At 39.6% G+C, this 20,742-nt stretch overlaps 2 protein-coding genes across 3 annotated transcripts in view; one reads left to right on the top strand and one right to left on the bottom strand.

Moving 5' to 3' along the window:
• LOC128859738 (circadian locomoter output cycles protein kaput) overlaps positions 1–6,787 on the top strand; it is a 97,805-nt gene extending 91,018 nt beyond the window's left edge. For both annotated transcript variants that reach the window (XM_054096793.1, XM_054096792.1), the window contains one exon: positions 54–6,787. In XM_054096793.1, the coding sequence (XP_053952768.1) occupies positions 54–1,649 (1,596 nt within the window). In that variant the 3' untranslated portion in view covers positions 1,650–6,787. The remainder of the gene's footprint in view (positions 1–53) is intronic.
• Positions 6,788–9,450: 2,663 nt separating this feature from the next.
• Positions 9,451–20,742, bottom strand: LOC128861243 (protein henna). Its single transcript, XM_054099220.1, has 6 exons — positions 20,467–20,742; positions 13,050–13,483; positions 12,747–12,979; positions 10,150–10,412; positions 9,832–10,061; positions 9,451–9,760 (listed from the first exon to the last, which is right to left on the bottom strand). The coding sequence occupies exons 1-6, from the start codon at positions 20,497–20,499 to the stop codon at positions 9,598–9,600; spliced, it is 1,356 nt and encodes a 451-aa protein (XP_053955195.1). The 5' UTR covers positions 20,500–20,742; the 3' UTR covers positions 9,451–9,597.

Here is a 20,742-nt window from a genome sequence, read left to right as displayed (position 1 = left end):
AGATATTCAATTGCATACAAGTTCACTAGGCTACAACGAGTTGATATTTGCAGAGCCGACAACATCATGGTCATAGCTCGGCCATGCAAATGCCGGAGAGCACAACGCACCCACAGCAGATGAAGGCATCTAATCAAAATCTATTGCATAGCCATCTCCAATCCCAACAGAACACAAACCTACAAACGAGGCAATCACAAAGTGATCAAAAACTCATACCAATGATACCACAACATACTATGGCCCAAGCACAAATAGTAGCAAACAGCCCGTGCCAATTTAATCAGGCACCCTACCCACTACGCACCTCACAGATTGTGGGCCCCACGTTTCTGGAACCTTCACAGTACCTCGCCGCAATACCTGTGCAACCGATGATTGCGCAGTTCCCAGTTGCGCCGGTGGTCTCTCCGCTGCCCGCAAGTGTGTCCACAGTTCAGCCTTGGAAGACGGCAACGCAGTCATCGCACGCCACTTTAGATCCATTGCAAACCCAGGCAGACATGCTGTCGGGCGCCGTGGTGATGACACCGACACAGACGCAACTGCAAGACCAACTCCAGCGCAAACATGATGAACTACAAAAGCTAATCATGCATCAGCAGGATGAGCTGCGAATGGTGTCCGAGCAGCTTCTGCTGGCGCGTTACACTTTACTGCAGCCAATGGTGCCAATAAATTATAACGCGCCCACAAACAACAACCGGGCGAACTTCAACTTTAGCAGCGAGAGCACCATGGAACAGCAGTTTAATCAGCTGGGCTTCACAATGAACTCTGCCGAGCAGCTACAGGAGACGGCGGGGCAGCAGATGATGATGCAGCAGCTGCAACAGCAGCAGCAACATAACATGCCGCATCTGCCATCACAGCAACAACAAATGCATAATCACAATCACCAGCAACACACCAGCCAACATCATCATCAGCAGCAACAGCAGCAGAATCATCAACAACAAGTCTCACAGCTGCAACAGCTCTCATCCCATCAACAACAACCACAGCAACAACAACAGCAACAGCCGCAACAGCAACAGCAACAGCAACCGCAGCAGCAATTAAACATTTTATCACGCAGTGTACCTGATCTTGCCCAATTTGGTCACGAAGAGATCGATGATTTCTTCAATCTTTCACCGTTGCAAACAATGGGCAACTCACAGTCGAGTCTTAATCAGCGCAACAACAATAACACGGTAACCACCAGCAATGGACAGCAACAACAATCAGCGCTAAATCAGAATTTCATGAACAACACAACCAACACACCACAAGCCACCAATGACGACTCCTTGCTTAGCTACATGCAAATGGCCACCGAGTCCAGTCCCACACTCAACTTTTCGATGGGCATTAGCGACGACGGATCCGAGTCGCAAGGTGAACGCATCGGCAACAAACTCATTGGCAACAGTCAACCACTGCAACAGCAGCAGCAACAGCGGCATCAGGTGCTGGCACACCAACAACAACAGCAGCAGCAGCAACGTACTAATAATTTCTTTCCCAACAATCCCTTTCAAGCGCTGGGCAACCAAGCGACTACAAACCAATTGCCAAACGATCTAGAAATATTGCCCTATCAGATGTCACAGGAGCAGTCGCAGAACCTCTTCAACTCACCGCAATCAACAAGAAATAGTCATTAGCCTTAAGCTATAATTTCAATTAGATTAGTTAGCCTAAACCATTGAGTAAGTAATACTCAATTCTTAAACTTACCTAGAACTACAGGTATTGTAAATATGTAAATATGTTTATAGGGGAGCACCTCACACCCCAGTGAAAGGTCAAAATAATCAGCAAATACTCCAGTCCATGAGCCTGTATTTGGTGAAAGAATGCATACTAGTTCGAGAGTGATTCCAATGGTACCACTTGCAAAGTGATCGAATAGAGGAGTATGCAAAACAAATAAGATTAGTGCAAGTAAGAGTGGCTCAAAAGTGGCACTTGCAATGAAATAATTCAGAACTAGCAGGTTTCATTGCCGGGCAGTGGTTGCTATTAGGGGTTTTCTTTTGCTTCTGTAATAATAGATGCTGTTTTTCGACAGCGCTCTCAAATTTTTATATTGTAATCTGAGCCTATTGATAGTTGGCCCCAAAGTTGATCAAAAAATTCACGAATTATATTCAAAAAATTCAAAATACACGTTTATTCGCCAAAAGTTATAATATCACCTGCAAAGTAGTTCCCATCACCTGCAACGGACTGACCCAGCTCTCAAAACACTTCTGAAACTCTACATATTTTGGTTATATCGATCAGAGCAGTCTTCGATTGTTCCACTACTTCTTTTCGACTGTTAAAACGCCGAGGTGGCTCCTCGTAGTGGTTTTTTGATTCGATGACACAGAAACGATCGCTGTTGTATGGCATTCTTTTCGCTCTTGATCAACAAGATAAAGATGGCACTGCTCGACGGTGCGTTGTTATGGTGCAAAATCTACCAGTTATTTTCCCACAAATCCGTTCTTTTTTGGTGAATTGCTTCACGTAGGCATCTCATGCTGCTAAAATAATAGTCCTTATTAACTGTATGAGCTTCTGGCAAGAATTTGTTGTACAATAATCCATAAAAACCGCGAGCATCGCTTTCATTTGTGACTGAAAGGGACGTGGCGTTTTTGGTTTTGGTTTATTCGGAGCTCTCCGAATATGTACTCGCCTGATGTCTAGATTGCATGTCGTACTTATAAGCCCACGTCTCGTCTTCAGTAAGGATGCATTTGATGAATATTGCGTCGGGTTCATCTTTCGAAGCCATGTCTTTGGCGATATGAACGCGTTCGCTTTTTTGCATGAAATTAAGTTATTTTCACACCAACTTTGCATCAACACAGCACAAACCCAAATCTTTAACTATCATACAATATTTTGAAAAGACTCGTAAGCAATGCTCGCGTTCCCTGCTTTTGTCTTCTCTGGTGGTTCATTTGTGGTTATTGGACAACGTTTCACTTTATTAATGTTTTCATCAATTTTTGATGTCGACGACTGCCACTACGTTCGTCGTCCTCGATGGGCTCACAATCTCTTTTGAAGCATTCAGGCTACTCATAAATGGATAGTTCCTTTAAAGTATCATTACCGAAACAGGTTCCCAACATATCTAAGGTTTTCGGACCATTGAATCCATATTTATTTAAATTTCATATTGAACCCATTTTTAAAAAATTTAATACAAATTCGTTGCAAATTCAAATGCATTTTTAAAACTGTTATAAACTGAAAACACGTACCGAGTTAAATTTACTCAAGATGGCATAACTTTCACAAATGTCAAGCAATGGCGACACAATTTTCGTAGGAATGTCAATCACAGATGTGACTACGAAATGCAATTGCGTGAAGATATTCCGAACAAAAATAGAAGAAGAGGTATGGAAAAGAGGAATGAAACCTAACCCAAATACTATTAATATATTTACTAATGGCTCGAAAATGTTAGACGGAGTAGGGGTAAGGATCTATAGCGCAGAGCTAGGCATCAGGCAGCCATTTAAGATCGCTGAGCACTGCAGTATCTTTCAAGCAAAAGTCTTTGCTGTAGGTACGGCTGCGTTGACAGCCAACCGGCGATAAAAGCAATAAACTCATATGAAATTTCATCTAAAAATGTTCTAAAAAGCAGGAAAGCTACAGAGACGGTTGCATATCTATTGGGTACCAGGACATACCAGGGTATTGCAGGAAACGAAATTGTAGATGAGATTGCCAAAAGCGCTGTTTACATACCATTTGAACAAGAAAACGACATACTGAAACCTTTAAATTCGATATACGATGACATCACTGCGGACATGAAAATAGGGATAGACAGGAGGGGAAATAATCTAGCCATTTGCAAAACCGAGAAAATCATGTGTACACAGAATGCAGATAAATACGTGCGATTCCTACTAGCTCTGTCTAGAAAAGAAAGCAGAACTATCGTAGGTATGCTGACAGGCCACAATTTGTAGCGACGCTCGCATACAAGAAAGGAATTACAAACAACGATAGCTGCAGATTTTGCTATGAACTGGAAGAGAGAGAAACGCTAGAACACCTTCTATGTTCTTGCCCTGCGTTAGCTAGAACCAGATTGAAATGCTTAGGAGCTTTACAGTATGAGAAGTTAGAATGCCTCTCGGCGATAGAGCTTCAGAGCTTACTTAGATTCGCAAAAGACGCAGGATAATTACATGAAGCGTAAGGGTCAAGCTCCATCTGGTACCACCAAGGACCAATAGGTCTATGTGATGGCTTTTAGGCAGCCTGGTCAACCTAATCTAACCTGTACAACAAATCGGACAGTCCGCAATATCTTAAATAAAGTTTTTAATTTTATGCGAAATTAATGGATTTCTTTTTCCCCGAACTAACTTACTTTTATATGAACGGCGTACCTATCAAATCGAAATAATGTTTCGAAATGTTTTTAATAACTCTGTCAAAATTAGTATTAGTAATGTGAAATTGGCCTTGGAATTCTATTATGTCTAATTTTTCTCTCAAGTATACATTTATTTTTGTATGTGTGTATGTATGAAATGGGGTACGAAATTAACAAATTAAGGGGGAACGCCACTGTGGGGGGTCAAAAAATAGTCGATTTTTGGGATTTTTTTTTTTTGTAAGCAGGAATGATTATTTGAGGATCGGACAAAAGGCAATTTATTATAAGTATATGTGTTAAACTATGTTGATGTAAATTTTTATTATTTTTATGTAAATAAACGTAACGAGTTAAAAAAAATGACGTCATCTGGTGGCAGCGATACAGCAATGAATAATCATCTGAAACCAAAAAACCAAAGATTTTATTAAACTACACAATAGTGGCTATCGTTGCACATAGCCGTTTTTTTTTTTTTTTTTTTTTTTGACAAAATGGTGGTGCTTTGCATTTCGATGTGCGTTTTTCACGATTTTTTTTATTTTCAACAGGCCCAAAAAAAAATTTTGAAAATCGGCTACGTATAACCATAGCCAATGCGATAACAAAATTTTTGAAAAAAAAGCAAATTAAAATCGGTTTATTAGTCTTCGAGAAATCGTTGCCACCGTATCAAAAAAAGTCGTTTCGAGAACATTTTCTTGAGTAGTTATACTAACAATTTATGCAAAAAAAAAAACGCTTTTTTTTTTAAATTTTCACAGTGGCGTTCCCCCTTAAGGGGGGAGCGTGGTTTATAAGGTCAAAAAAATCATTTTCTTTTTTTTCGTTTTAAGCAATTCCTAATATCTTTCAGAATATTCACACAAAGTTACAGAGCCTAATTCTCAATATTTCCGTAGATACAAAGCCAAAGGTAGGCGAGCGTTAGGTAGTTACGCTGTGACCGGACAGCTTACTATAGCAAACTTTACCTTCTTTTCTCGACTTTTCATTTTTATGATTTCTTTGAATTGGCGTACATGAATGAAAAAAAACTAATGAACCTTTTGAAATGAATCATAGCTTGTTTCTTTCAGTATTAAATTCTCTTCCTTTTGAACTAACAAAATAGATAAAAAAAAATTTTTTCAAGATTTTTATACCAAGTTGAAGTGAAATTTTTTTTTATAGAAAGGCATTGTTTTTCTTTAAAACCTCCAAAAAGTTGAAATTTTGGAATTTCTCTCAGTTTTCTTAGTTCATCTAGAATAAAAAATCATGATAATTAGAAATCCATTTGAATTTTTTGCTTTAGATAATATTTACGAGCTGTGTATTGTACGCCAGTTGGAAACTCCAGCGTTGCAGCGCTCTACTAATTTCTATGTTAAACATTTTTTTCAACTTATTTTAACCAGTACAAAAATTTTTTATACTCTTTAAATGTTCATTAAAAGATAGAAAAAATTTTGCAGTGCTAAATTAATTTTTTCCTTAAAAAAAAATCGCAAAGGGATGGATTTTTAGACCTCATAAACCAGGCTCCCCCCTTAAACAATTTGAAGTCACGTTTACTTTGTGATAGTAAATTTTTTAATTTTGTTGTAATAGAAAAACTGTAAAATACTACATATATGTAAATATTATTTTCTACATGTACATATACAAATAATATTATTTTCAAACACACTCAGATTCTCTTGTGATATAATTTAAGGGATAATCGAGGATTTTGTACAAACAACAAAAAACATACAGTACAAGTTTTGTTGATAAATATGAGTTGTCTTAGTTCAATTAAAGAAAAATAATATTATATAAGTATCGTTTAAGGTAACTGTACTTTAATTTTAATTAATTTAGTGCGCAATACTGGATATTCTCAGGTTTCAAACAATGAGAGTCAATGTATATAAAAGCAGTGTACGCGGGAAGTTGTTACGAACTCTTGCTTTAAAAGTACTTTAACTGTTATATGGAACTTTTTATTTAATTAAGCAATAAACCCGTTACTTAGTGCTACGCGAAACTCTGAAATTTAATAGAAATATCAGATTATTCACATTCAAAGGCAATATTTCTTTATATAAATTTTTATTCGAAAGCGCTAATTCTTGGCCTATTTCATGTGGCTCCTTGTTCTTCCCTGGAATTTCGGGGTATAAACACATATATTTCCTTAAATGCCCGAAGCTAGCTTTATAAAATAAGTTTCCACAGGTTTAGAGAGTTTTTTTGCAAACTTTTCTAGATTTGCAAATTACAAGTAGAGTTAAGATGGTGTTTATAACGCAACACCCTGTAAATATTTTTATACGCATATGCATGTATGTATGTGTTTGTAAATACATATGTAAATAAGTAAGCTTAGTATTAGAGAGACTTAGTTTTAAATAAATTATTGCTTATCGGCAAAATAGTGCAAAGTAAATTTTTATAATAATAACTAATAATTAACTAACTAAAGGAAATTGTGAAATGATCTATGAAAGAAGAAAAAAATAATAAAAAATCAAATGGAAAAATATGAAAAAACAAAGTGTGTATTTTTAAGAATTTTTTCCAGAGCTTCAATTTGCAACTGAAAATCCCTTATTTGGTATTTCAAGGCAAAAACTTTGAAGTAACCCTTACAAATTATCTAAAGTCATTTAGGAACCTTATTTTCAGTAAATAACGGCATTTACCCATCAAAATATGATCAGTGGTTAAGCGCACTGCAGTTTCAGTGGCCATGTTAATGTACGAGCTCAACCTCACATATGGGCACTCAAGCATCCTCAGAAACTTTGAGTTCATCCCCTCGTCGACGGACCAGTGTGTGGCCTCGCTAAGTCCAAGCGGAACTTTCTCCACCCATATTCCACCAAGGGAGGAGTGGACCGGGGGCAACACCTGGGGACAGGGCCTCGTTAACCTGTTCACGGATGGCTCGAAGCTGGACGGTAGGGTTGGAGGAGGAGTATTCTGCAAAGATCTCCCCATCAAACTCAAATTCAGGCTACTGGATCACTGTAGTGTTTCCCAAGCAGTGGTGGCCGCAATTAAAGAAGCAGCTGACTGGCTACTTACTTGCGTAATAACTGTTAAGAAGGTAAATATTTACTCCGATAGCCAAGCGGCCACTAGGGCCCTAGGCTCTATTATGGTGCATTCGAAGCTGGTCAGGGAATGCCTGGTCTCACTCTCGATTGCATCAGAATTCTTCAACATAAAGATAATTTGGGTATCTGGTCACAGTGACATTGCAGGAAACTGCGAAGCCGACGAGCTGGCCAGACAAGGGACCTGTGAGGTAATGTGCCCGCGAAAGGAGAGGATCGGGATCCCCTTGACAACCTACGCTCTACTCTTGGAACGATGGGCTCTGCACCCACTCAGCGAGCTCTGGGCAAGTACACGAACGTGTAGGGTCGCGAAGTCCTTCTAGCCACGTTTGGATAGGAGGCGTTCGAGGGGTATCCTGGGGATGACAAAATGTCATCTCCCAAATTTCGTGGGCATCCTCACGGGGCACTGTCCGCGAGGTATATATGCCGTGAGACTTGGAATTACTTCGAGTCCTTTTTGCGTCAGCTGTATGGAGGATGAGGTGGAATCATCTCAGCACCTGCTCCTTAGCTGCCCAGCCTTCGCGGGACTAAGATTCAAGCATTTTGCTTCTCACTTCTTTTCTGCGCCTGCTGATGTAGCAGGTGTTGATAACAAAAATCTGATGAGCTTCATCAGCAGCATAATGAGGTTAACACAACCGCAGACTAGTCACCGTTCGTAGTCCACAAACACCCACCACTCCCCATCCCTTCCCTTTCTCCCCTTTTTTTTCCTTCACCCTCTTGTATTGGTATCACAAAGGATGAACCAAACTTTTTCGTCCAAGTGGGCCCTACTCTCTGGGCAACCATCACTACCTAACCTGTTAATGAAAGAAATTGCGCTATTTATCCCCATTTGATTTACCAACGCTTCAAATCAATCAGCCTTAGTCTATTCGAAGCTACGTAGGTTCGTTGAAAGCTCCCTTCCTTGTCCATTCCGGCGTTACCTTGTCGTGGCAATGCTCACAAGTAAGCTCTAAGCGCTAATAGAAGTAAACTTTGGTCGCTTCGTTCTTCTCTTCCATCGAGAAGTGGTTAAAATTGAGTGAAATGCTGAAGAATCTTGCCTCGGTGCGAATGTCGGCTAGTCGCTCGTCCATGGCAATGAACAAAATTATTTTGTAGCGAAGTTTCTCTCCCATCACAAATCCGATACCGAAAATGCGCTTCTTTACATCACAGTTGTAGTAGGCTTCAGAAGGTCTGATGCTCTTCTTACCTTGTGCTGTCCGTCCGGAAGAGTGGATATAATTGTCGCTAAATTCAAAACATAAATTACTGCTCTTGGGGGATTCGTTCGAAATAAATTTGTCACACCGTCTTGTTGAAAGCGCATAGAAGTCCATTGTGATGCCACTAGTTCGGATTCAAGTGGGGTGAAACCACTTCATCTCTCCGATGAAAGACAAAATACTGTGGATGGCTACCGATTCTAAGTCCGCTGCACATCCAAATTGCATTCTGACAAGAGCAGAATAGTGGCAGAGAAAGTGTTCAACGCTATCCACAACCTCCGCGTCTCTGCTGCTGTGAGAGAAGACATTTGAGGAAAGCCCCATACATTTCCCTCTTACTAATGGAAGGCCGGGTTTGATTGATGAGTGACCTAATTCCGTGTCCATGCATTCTAAGCCAAACGTGTCTAGTTATCTCACAAGTGGACTTCGTTGTTGATACCGTTCCGCCAAAAATCGCCTGGTCTGGTATCAAAGAAGTTGTTGAATCAGTTTTTGAGAACCTCTTGGTTATCGAAGGTAATGCCTTTCATACGGTTTGACAGGGAGGAGAAAAGATGGTAATCGCTCAGTGCAAGGTCCGGAGAACACGGCGGATGCTGAAGGACCTCCCATTCGAGATCTTGGAGTACGGCTTTGACGACTTGTGCAACATGGAGCCTAGCGTTGTCGTGCAGGAGTAAATCATTCCTGCCCACTATCAGCTGAACAGTATGTGAAAAACGGTACATACAAATTTTTTTTTTTTTGTTTTATTATCATGTATTCATTTATTTTAAAATTTGATTACAATAATCCCTTATAAAAATATTATAGATATATACACGTAAGTAGTTAGTCTATCGTTAATTATGCGCCAAATAAGTGCAATAGAAAATTCACTCATATTTCCACACCCTTACACCTTCAATTTCTCCACAGCATTTTGCAATATCTGAAATTCTGAGTTGATATCGTCCATTAGATTGCGAATTTGTTTCTTTGAATCAAGCACTTCGATACTCTGAGTGTAGGCATTGTAGCGCACACCGAACGGACGCGGAATGGAATTGGCGAATTTACTGAATATTAAAAAATCAATATCATTAATACAGACCTACAGAATAAACTTTCTTCAGTTCTTATGACTTACATTGTCTTTTCTTTTGCACTCTCGAAACTCTCCGCAACGTAGTACACCTCCTGAAATTGTGTAATTGGATACTTGGTGATGCCAGTAACTTCTGGATCGAAATCTCTCAGTTCAGGTTTGTCGGAAAGACAGTATTCCAGTTCACCATAGGAAGATAAAAGGCCAGCACCGTAAGCTTTCAACTCGCCCTCTTGGCGACACATACCATACTCAACGGTGAACCAGAAGATCTATGAATTGAAAAAAAAAGAACAATAAAAATTGCGCCCAACTGTTTATAAAATTATCTTTTCACCTCAAAGAATAATGAACACTTACCGTTGCAAGTTTCTCGATGTAGTCATCGGGTGCGCCCAATGAGGCTAAACCAATTTCTTGACTGAATTGTGCAAATGCAGGATCAGCAAAGAGCGGAACATGACCCAATAGCTCGTGACAAACGTCAGGTTCGGGTGTGTACATCGGTTTGCTGGGATGGCGAATGTACTGAGTGGAGTGAAAGACGCGAAAAGCAAGACCGGCGAGGAAATCGCGTGAAGAGAGCAAACCAGCAACTGGACGCAAAGTGAAACCAGTACAATCTATAATAAAAATAAATAAATAAATATTTTCATTCAAGATATTGTTAAGAGCTGTGAAAACGTGTATTTGGATGATGCCCAAATTTATCTCTCTCGCCCAATAGGTTTTTTTGAAGTCTTGACCGCGTGACGAAGCTGAATAACTTGAACTAGAATGCAATAAGAGCCTAAAGTATATGTATCTCGCCTCATTTAAGTACACAAGAGTGCATTCCAAAACTAACATCGATCAAATTTAAACCAGTTGTAACCGGTCTGGGTTATGAAATAAATTAAAATTTAGTGGGATTCAGGTCATATAAACCACACGTTAAGTAAAATTTAATGTGTACTAAGAAAATTATGGCGTACAACGCATTTTATAGATCAAGGCATGAAACTCGCTCGGCAAGAACTTTTATAGGTCCACTAATCTCTCTCGACGGCCACAGTAGCCGAATGGGATGCTGGGTGAATACCATTTGAAAATACACAGGTTCGAACCTCCGTGCATGAAACACAAAACGAAAGGAAAAACTTATCTAATAGCGCTCACCCCTCGGTAGGTAAGCGTAAGCCTCCGATTGTACTTCTGCCTTAGAAATAATCCTTATAGACATAAAAAATATGTGTAGTTCGAAGTCGACTTAAAACTGTAGATCCCTTCATTTTGAGAAACAACATCAAGACGCACACCCCAAATAGGAGGAGGAGCTCGGCCGAACACCCAAAAAGGGTGTTTGCGTGAATTATATGTATGATATATATATACCGCTATTTAATCGCAATTTATGGTAACTCATTTACAATTTGTCCGTTGTTGTTAAACCGAAATCATTGGGCTAATAATTCTTTAATACAGTTATCATCTTCTACACTCATCCCCAAGGTGCTGGATCGTTTTACACCCACGCTAGGTCCGAACGGATTCTCAAGGGATGCGTGGGCGGGGTGCAACATTTGGAGGCAAGGCATGGAAAACCTGTTCACGGATGGCTCGAAATTGGACGGAAGAGTTGTTGGGCGTGTATTCTGCGAGGAGCTCCCACTGACCACTGCGAGGAGCGGACCACTGTAGTGCTTCCCAAGCGAAGGCAGCCGCAATTAAGGAAGCAGTGGAGTGGTTACTCTCTCTCTCTCTCTCCATAGCTTCATCAACAATCCTCCTCTAATTCAGTCTCTCTCTCTTGCCTCATTTCTCCATTTACGAACGTTCATCACTTTTAAGTCTACTTCGACAACATCAGCTCATCTCTTTCTTGGTTGGCCTCTCTTTCTTCCTTCTATTGGACGCAAAGTAAACAGATTAGATTTTTTGTTGCTCACTTCGTTAATTACCATACAGGATTTAAATATTTTTTTCCGACAGCCAAGCGGCAATTAGGTCCTTGGTTGCGCGTTCGAAACTGGTCGAGGAATGTCTGGCTTCTCTCTCTATTGCATGCGAATACTTCGATATAAGGCTCATTTGGGTTAACGGTCACAACGGCATAGAGCGAAACTGCTAAAGAAGGTTTAAACGCAAAATGAGAGAATTGCACTTCCCTTAAGAACCTGTAGTTTGCTCCTGGAGATATGAACCTCGCGTCGACTCAGCGAGCACTGGGCTAGTGCGCAAACGTGCAAAGTCGCGAGATCTTTCTGGGTAGAACGGGGGCGCTCGAAGAACTTCTAAGGCTAACAAAGCCGCAGGAAATTCGAGATGGTGGGTATTCTTACCGGACATTATCCGCTAGGTGTCTATGCGGTGAGACTTAGCATTGCCTTTGGTCCGTTCTGCATAAGAACGGATTGAAATAATCTCAGTACCTTCTTCTAAGCTGCCCTGCTCGCGTCGGGCAAAGACTAAGACATCTGGGAACTCACTTTTTTGCTATTCCTGCGGAAATTGCGGGTTTAAAAATCATACATCTGGTGGAGTTCATTAGCGGCTTCAAGAGGCTAATGACGAACGTAAATTAGCCACCTTCATCGTACGTACATGGCTATCATCCCAAGGCCCCTTCTTCATTCTCTTCTCCTTTCCCCTGTATGGTATCACAATGGACGAATTTTGAATATCTGTCCAAGTGGAACCCACAAAAGGGCAGTCATTTAACAATAACCCTAACCCCTGTCATGTTCTGTCACCAAACTGATCTAGTATTATGAGAAGCCAATTAAGAGGTTGTTGGTTGGGGAATTAGTTTAATCTTTGCTAGCTTATCTTTGTGTTCCCTATTGAAATAGATTTTCGAATGCTTTCTTGCTTACATATAAGTATTCTGCTGTTCAAAATTTATCCATTTGAAAATAAAAACCTATCTAGCCAATTTTGTGAGGCCTTTATAAGAAATAAATCCAGCATCAGCTCACCTTTCAAAAAGTTAGAAACATCCTCCAACTGCGGAATATTGTCCTCTCGGAATCCACAATTATCTACCAACAGTGGAAAAACGTGATTGTATTCGCGACAAGCATGCGTCTTATATAATTTGGTGAGATTTTTAAAAATCACACTCCAAGTCGCAATCTCTTCCTTGGTGTAATCGACGTGTGGCAATGGCTCGCCATGTTTGTAGTTGTAGGCGATATCGGCGAAATACTTTCTGAAAGTTCACGAAATAAAATATTAAAAAACGTGTCATTTCAGCATTTAAATAAAACTACTCTGTTTACCTTCTTTGACGATAGACGGGATCGGTAAAGCCAGGATGATCAGAATCCAACTCTGATCCATAACTGAGAATTTGATTAGCGAAACGATCTAGATCGCGTATTCTGCGGGGAAACCAAGGCACGGCCGAACTGTTATCCTTGTAGTCACGTGAAATGATATTGAAATAACTGCACTGCTCACGCAACTCGTCAATAGCATTGCCTAATGCGCCCAGTGTTGTGTCGCATTCCACAAAGAACTCATAGCCGGGCACACGCACCGACGAACGTGACTCGATGTGCAGCAGATTGACCTGGTGCTTCGTAAAGATCTTCAAACTTTTGGCAAGCGAGCCGCTACTCTGATCCTTGAGCGTATACAATAGACAAGTGCTGCGCCCCTCCTTCTTATCAATACCCTCGGCGATGTATGAAGAGCCATCGATGCGCGTCGGCTAAAAAGTGGACACAGAAGAGACATACAAGATGAGATTGTTGTACGAGTATCTCAGCATTATAAATTTACGGAACGGCATTGGTTCATATACCTATAATGAAGCGATTTTGCAAATCTACCAAAGCCTCGCAAAGTCACTGTTGTAACTTTGTGAATTCTTTATCAACTCAGTTTGAGAAAGGTTATGCACCTTTTAAATACAAGTACCTCACAGAGTTGAGTGGACAAAGAAAAATTGCCGGCAATTTACGAAAGCGAAATCACAATCTCAATACTTCGGGCCGGAAATAAACAAAGGCCAAATTGTAGAAATGTAAATGATAATGCGTATGTATGTAGATTAATAAAATATTTGATGGGAAAGCGATGGCACTTCCAAAGTTCGCTCAAGCACGTGAATCACTGAAGGGGCTGCTGTAGCTGCCCATACTGTGCACGTTGGGTTGGATCTCCCGAGCTGTGAGCTTTTTTCCAATCAATGTGAACATTTCGCGACTAATCAAAATGAAATTTCAATACAAAGCATACGAATATATCGTCTACTCTGTTTCTTAGTCAATACAGCTGATGAATGCACTTGACCTTCGAAAACGTTCAAAACTGTCGGTTATAGGCAGCTATTAGACATACCTATTGTGATGCATCATGAACATTCGCGAAATGTCTGGCAATAATACCGCATGCATGAGGAACAAAAAGCAAACAAAAAAATGGGAGATGACAAGAAAGAAGTTGCCAAAAAATATGAGTTTCAGTAACTCGAAATTACGATAGCATTAAACATATGTATGTACATATAAAGGGTGACCAGATTGGAAGAACATTTTCCAATAGGGGTTTTGTGACAGATCACGCGTGACTGCTGCCAAATTAAGTACATAATTTTTACAGTATTCACTGGCAATTCATCATCGAAAGACTTACACCTCAACAACATTTAGAAATCGTAATATACAATTTTATCGCGCGCTCAGGCCAACTTATGGTGTTCAGCGATGAGACCCATTTTCGGCTTAGTAACTGACCCAATCCAAAGCCAACGGAGATGGGAGGCAAAAAACACAGGAATCCCAGGACCACGCTTCTCCGATATTAGAGTTCAAACGCTCACACTTTGGCAGGCAAGATGGAACTCTGAACGGTGTGGTAGATGGACAGCGAGACTAATACCCAATCTAAAAAAGTGGGTAGAAAGAAAGCACGGTGAGGTTAACTATTACCTCACACAGTTTTTGTCCGGACATTAGTCCTTTCGCAAGTATTTGTGGCGAATGGGAAAAATGAGCCTGCCAAACTGCATATATGGAGTTACTGAGTATGATGATGCGGAGCACTCCTTCTTTAAATGCGAGAGGTGGAACGTAGAGAGAACAGATCTGCAACGAGCTTTTGATGTATTTAAACCTGAAGAAATTATCGAGAAAATGATGTTAGACGAAGAAAAATGGAATGCCGTCGCAAATTTTGTGGAGGATATTATCCGAATAAAGAAGCGCGAAATGGAAAGTTATGCTGAAGAGCATTGAGCATAGGTTTCTCAAAACAGGCGACCCTGGACGCAGGGTGAGTAAGTAAGTGTACTCCTTAGGACACTGTCTTGGCCCTCTACCTCGAAGCAATGCGGAAGCAGTCACGGGGTGGAGGAAAAAATCCAAGAGAAGAGGAGCGATATTTTTAGTGGAATCAACACACTCGTAGTAGTGACGGTTACTATATGGTACGAAGGCATTTTTAACCCAACCTCACCGCCAAAAAAAAAAACAAAAATCCAAAGTCATTCATTGAATGGAGGAATCATCGGGCCAAGTTTCTTCAAAGACGATACTGGCACCAAAGTAACAGTGAATGGCGAATTCTGTCGCGCCATGATAAACGAAGTTTTGATGCCGGAAATTGAAGCCCGTGATCTTCACAACATTTGTTTCCAACAAGACGGCGGAGCGCGCTACTTGCCATACTGCCTGTGAAACAATGGATTTACAGCGTTGTCGCTTGGGTGAACAATTCATTGCCCGTCTCAGATCAGTGGATTGACCACCACTGTGATATGGGCGCAAACTTTAATAAAATTATTGACGATATACCGATTAAAGTCCTTCAGCAAGTTATTCAAATTGGTTTTAACAGATAGCCAATTTACGGTACAGTTGAGGCCAACATTTGAAACGGATTATCTTTGAAGCATAAATTTCATGAATTGTTATTAAAAAATAATTGCCCAATAAATTTGAATTTTCGTTGTCTTATTTCAATTTAAAATCCGAAGTCTCTAAATTGATCACCCTTTGTACGCAGAGGCTATTCAGTCTTCAGTTGTTTGTGTGGACGTGTGAACGCACAAAGTGATATGAAGTGATTAGGAATTGAAATTAAACGAAACAAGCAAATTGTATTGCCATTTGTTTCTGACTTTTATTTAGCAACGCAGTGACCGAACCCAGAGGACTTCTTTCATTTGAAAAAAAAAAAACGTAACAATGTTATAAAAAGGCTCAGAATGATTCGAGCAGCCTGTTCGTGTACACGATAGCATGAAATTAATACAGGGTCTTTCAGAAGACTAGATGTCAGTAGCGAATAATTCCTAGGCGAAACCTTTTTTTATGTCATCTTTAACGTTTTTCAAGTATACAAATATACAATTTTACACGATAGAATAACTTAAAATTATTGAAACTTAGAAAGTTAGACGTGCTTCTCAGAACAACGGGAGATGACATAGAAGAAGGCATCGAACTATGAACTGATGCTGATAAAAATTGAAGACCAAGTGACATGGAAGCAAATTGTAACATACGCAATGGTTCACTCCAAACTGAGATGCTATGATGATGATGATGAACTTTTGAATGCTTGAGCCAACCGACAGTAATGTTAGACAAAATTTAGATCCCAAGAAGCTGCGAAATGCAACTAAAAACTAAATGCCGAATATGTTTAAGAGAATTATTATCGCAATCAATTTCAAATAACTCGAATTTCTTGTATACTTTCTTGTTTATTGCAAAGTAAGGCTGAGTTGGATTTGATGAATCCAGAAAGTGTACGACTATATCTGTCTGCAGATTGGGTTGGTCAGTCATTTTTTGAATTTCACCACCAAGTGGGAAAAGTAAAATATTTACATCCATTCGCATTTAGATACCAAAATTAATAAGAACAGCTGTGTGTTAAGGGTTTCATTTCGTTTCGTTAGTTAATTTTAATCAATGAGTTATACTTTACTTCAGACTGAGTAGGCGATAAGAGTGCAAAAAACAAACACAACCCACCTATCGACTTTTCGACGTGGACGTTTGAATAAAGACAACATCGCAATAGGCGATCTTGGAGTGTTCGAGAGTAAAGTTCTCACAGGATAATAAAGTATTTTCGCGTGATTTCGACGCTGAGTATTGCTTCTTACAAAGCCATAGATAAATTTTAGCAAATTAAGATAAAATGGAATGAATGCAAACGCAGTAATACTCAAACTATTCGATCCGTTATCAAGCACTGGTAATAGCAAAGCACAGGGCAAATCGGTCTTGGGTCGACAAAATCACCAAAGGCTAAGAACGACTTTGCCGCACTTGATGTTTTTAATTGACATCGATTTCGACGAAAAGTTAAAGTGCTGGCTGACATTTGTAAGGCTTATCAAAAGCGCTTAAATGTTTAAAGAGGTATCTAATACAAATAACTCACGCAAGTAGGCAAGACTTTATTTAATAACCACGAAAAAAGTTGTTTATATTTCAACAAACCAACAGCATTAACCACTAGCACTGAGTGAGAAAGCTTTACCAGATGCTTTACCATGAACAATGACAGATGATAGGAGTGGGGTAAAGTGTGCAACCTGTTCCAGCCGCATTTTCCAGTAAAGGGTGGTTAAATTTTAAGGGCCGATATTGAATGTGAACCACACCTAAACATCAAACTATTTCTGCATTTTATTTGAAATTTTTCAATTGCGGACTAACTCAATTTGAACCATGGAAAGACACACAATCGAGCAACACGTTAAAGTTATTCCGGCTTATTATGAAAACGGGTAACAGTGGATGACCAATTTTCGAAGAAAATCATCTTCAGTGATGAGACACATTTTTACCTCAGTGGATTCGTCAAAAAGCAAAATTGCCGCATTTGGGCGAATGATAATCCAAGAATGATTGCCGAAAAATGAATCCACTCACAAATAGTGACTGTTTGGTGCGGTTTATGGGCCGACGGCATCATTGGGCCCTATTTTTTCCAAAATGAGGCTGGTCAGACAGTTACTGTGAATAGTGTTCGCTATCGTGAGATGATAACGAACTTTTTATGGCCCGAATTGGAAGATATGGACGTGGACGATATGTGGTTTCAACAGGACGGTGCCATTTGTCACACAGCAAACGAAACAATGACTCTTTTGCGCGAAAAATTTGATGGCCGAATAATCTCACGTCGCGGCGATGTCAATTGGCCGCCAAGATCATGTGATTTGACACCGTTGGACTTCTTTCTTTGGGGTTATTTGAAAGAAAAGGTGTACGTCGATATGCCAGCAACAATTCAAGAGCTAAAGGATGAGATAATTCGGCACATTAACGGCACAGAACCTCAGGCCATTTGGCCGATATTTTGTACCATACGTAATTGATCCATAGCAATATTATCATAATAAAGAGGAATGACAATCATTTTGTAAAAAAATTTGTATTTTGTTGAAAATCAATACCGGTCCTTGAAACTAAACCACCCTTTATAATTCTGAGTAATAATAATTCGAATTTTATATTATTTATTCAATGTGGCCACCGTAGTTACACGAACTCATGCGCGATTACCATTCGGAAGTGCATAGGTTCAAATATCCCTACATGAAACTTCAAATAATAGAGAAAGTTGTTTCTAATACTGGTCGCCCCTGGTCAGGCAATGGCAAATTTCCGAGTGTCATAAAAAAACTCTTCGTAAAAAACCATCTGCTGTTCGGTGTGGACTAAAACTATGGGTTCGTGCATTTGTGTAAAAGGAGGAGCTCGCTCAAAAGGAGTAAACTCCAATATTGTAAATATGTTTAATATTTTTCAGGAAAAGCTCTATCAGATATTCCTGGTGTATTATCATAAAGAACTGTTCCCATGCAAACGATGCGCGACTCGGAACCGTCATCAAGGCGATATGTGTCTGCTTACTCTTGCTTTACTGGCATGACCGCAAAAATCCAACGCTTTGCAGAAGTGACAGCCTGCTAGGTCCTCACAATCAATATTAGTATGACCAAAACACTACGAATCAATGCAATAACAACGGTTCTGCCGATCGCGGATATCAACTCCTTGTGCTACCTGGCAGGTATTATTACCAGCTATGATTCGTTATAGGCTCCAGAAAGCAAGACAGTCTTTTGGGCGACTACAACCAGTTTGGAGGATCTTCTTTTTGTCAACACGCATAAAAATAAAAACTTTCAACCCCAATGTAAAGTCAGTACAAGTTTTTATCAACAAGTGCTTGCGACACTCTCTGGACAGAAGTCGTTACGAATAATAGACTATGTGAGACAACGCAACAAGATGCTATTATCGTTGAAGTTAGGGAAAGGAAATGGTGATGGATTGGCCACGTTCTGCATAGATCAACGGGAGACCTAACGAAAATGGCCATCAAATGGCATCCGCAAAGCAACCGTAGGTCGGCACGCCCAGCACATACCTGGAGAAGGTAGACTGACCTCGAAATTGTAGCCCAAAATAAAAGCTGGAGGGAGATAAAATCCCCATCTTTAGATTAAGAAAATTGGAATATTTTTATAGCGACGCTATGTGCCTTGTAGCAAAAAGGGTAGTATATAGTAGAGCGGGTCGATTTAAAAATCGCTCATTGCTCTGTGAAAATCGTATTCTAGGGATCAAAATAAGAAACTTTGCCGAAGGAATCATACCTCTAAAACGAATTCTGATGTCCCCCAATTTGGGTCAAACGAAAAATCCCACTTTGACCCATTTAGAGTGCTCCAATCGAGTCCAAATGTATGACCGACCCCACTAACTTTGGACGGCCGATCCACCCATGCCAGTGGCATACCCCCTGGAACTCCCCTGGGGGGTTCCCCATACAATCATTTCAAAATAGCACCATTTTTGGACTTTACATGAGAAAAGAAACTAAAAAGTTCGACCCAAATTGGGGGAACATCAGAATTCGTTTTAGAGGTATGATTCCTTCAGCAAAGTTTCTTATTTGGATCCCTAGAATACGATTTTCTCAGAGCAATGAGCGATTTTTAGATCGACCCGCCCTAATATATATATATATATAATGTATATATATATATAATATATATAATATATAATATATATATATATAGGGAGGTTAAATTTCAAGGGCCGATGTTGAATGTGAACCACACCTAAACGGCAACGACTCCGTTGGACTTCTTTCTTTGGGGTTATTTGAAAGAAAAGGTATACGTTCATAAACCAGCAACATTTCAAGAGCTAAAAGATGAGATAATTCGGCACATTAACCGCATAGAACACCTCAATTATGCCTCAACGTTATCGAAAATTTGAACCATCGGATGGAGGTGTGCCGCCGAGCCTGCGGCGGCCATTTGGCCAATATTTTGTTCCACATGTAATTGAGCCGTACCAATATTATCATAATGAAGAGAAATGATAATAATTTCCTAAAAAAATTGTGTTTTATTCAAAATCGACACCGGCCCTTAAAACTTAACCACCCTTTATAAATATATAAATGAAGGATATCATCACGAGGCAGACCGAGAATTGGACGATTTAATCACTTAATAATTAAATTCACTTTTAACTTGACTTTCAAAAATATTTGCATACATCTTGAAAAACCTTATCATCTCGCCACTTCTGTTTTGCTCACAATTATGCCAGTTTTTTTATAATTCATATTGTGTCTATTATAAATACTTAATTAAAAAATTTAACATTCACATTTTCAAAGTTTTTTTGAATGCACCTCACTAACCTTCTCAAATGAGGTTTGACGTTCGTACATCATTTTGCTGTTGATTTGTTTTTTGTTTTGACAAATACTTGTTTTGCTGTTTAAATCGCAGACACAAACTTTAGAACAGTTTTTGTAATTATTACAGATTTTTGCACAATTGAAAAAAATCAACAAATTTTCCACACTTAAAACGCGTTTCTACATTAAGAAATTATTATTGCAGCAATCAAACTTAAATAAGCCAAGAATCCAGTTAAAGTTTTACTTAAGAGCTGGCTAAGCGTACACGCGCTG

The sequence above is a fragment of the Anastrepha ludens genome, chromosome 4, assembly GCF_028408465.1.
Source record: "Anastrepha ludens isolate Willacy chromosome 4, idAnaLude1.1, whole genome shotgun sequence".
Taxonomy (NCBI): domain Eukaryota; kingdom Metazoa; phylum Arthropoda; class Insecta; order Diptera; family Tephritidae; genus Anastrepha; species Anastrepha ludens.
The sequence above is the reverse complement of the archived record's forward strand: the minus strand, read 5'-3'. Positions and strand labels throughout refer to the sequence as shown.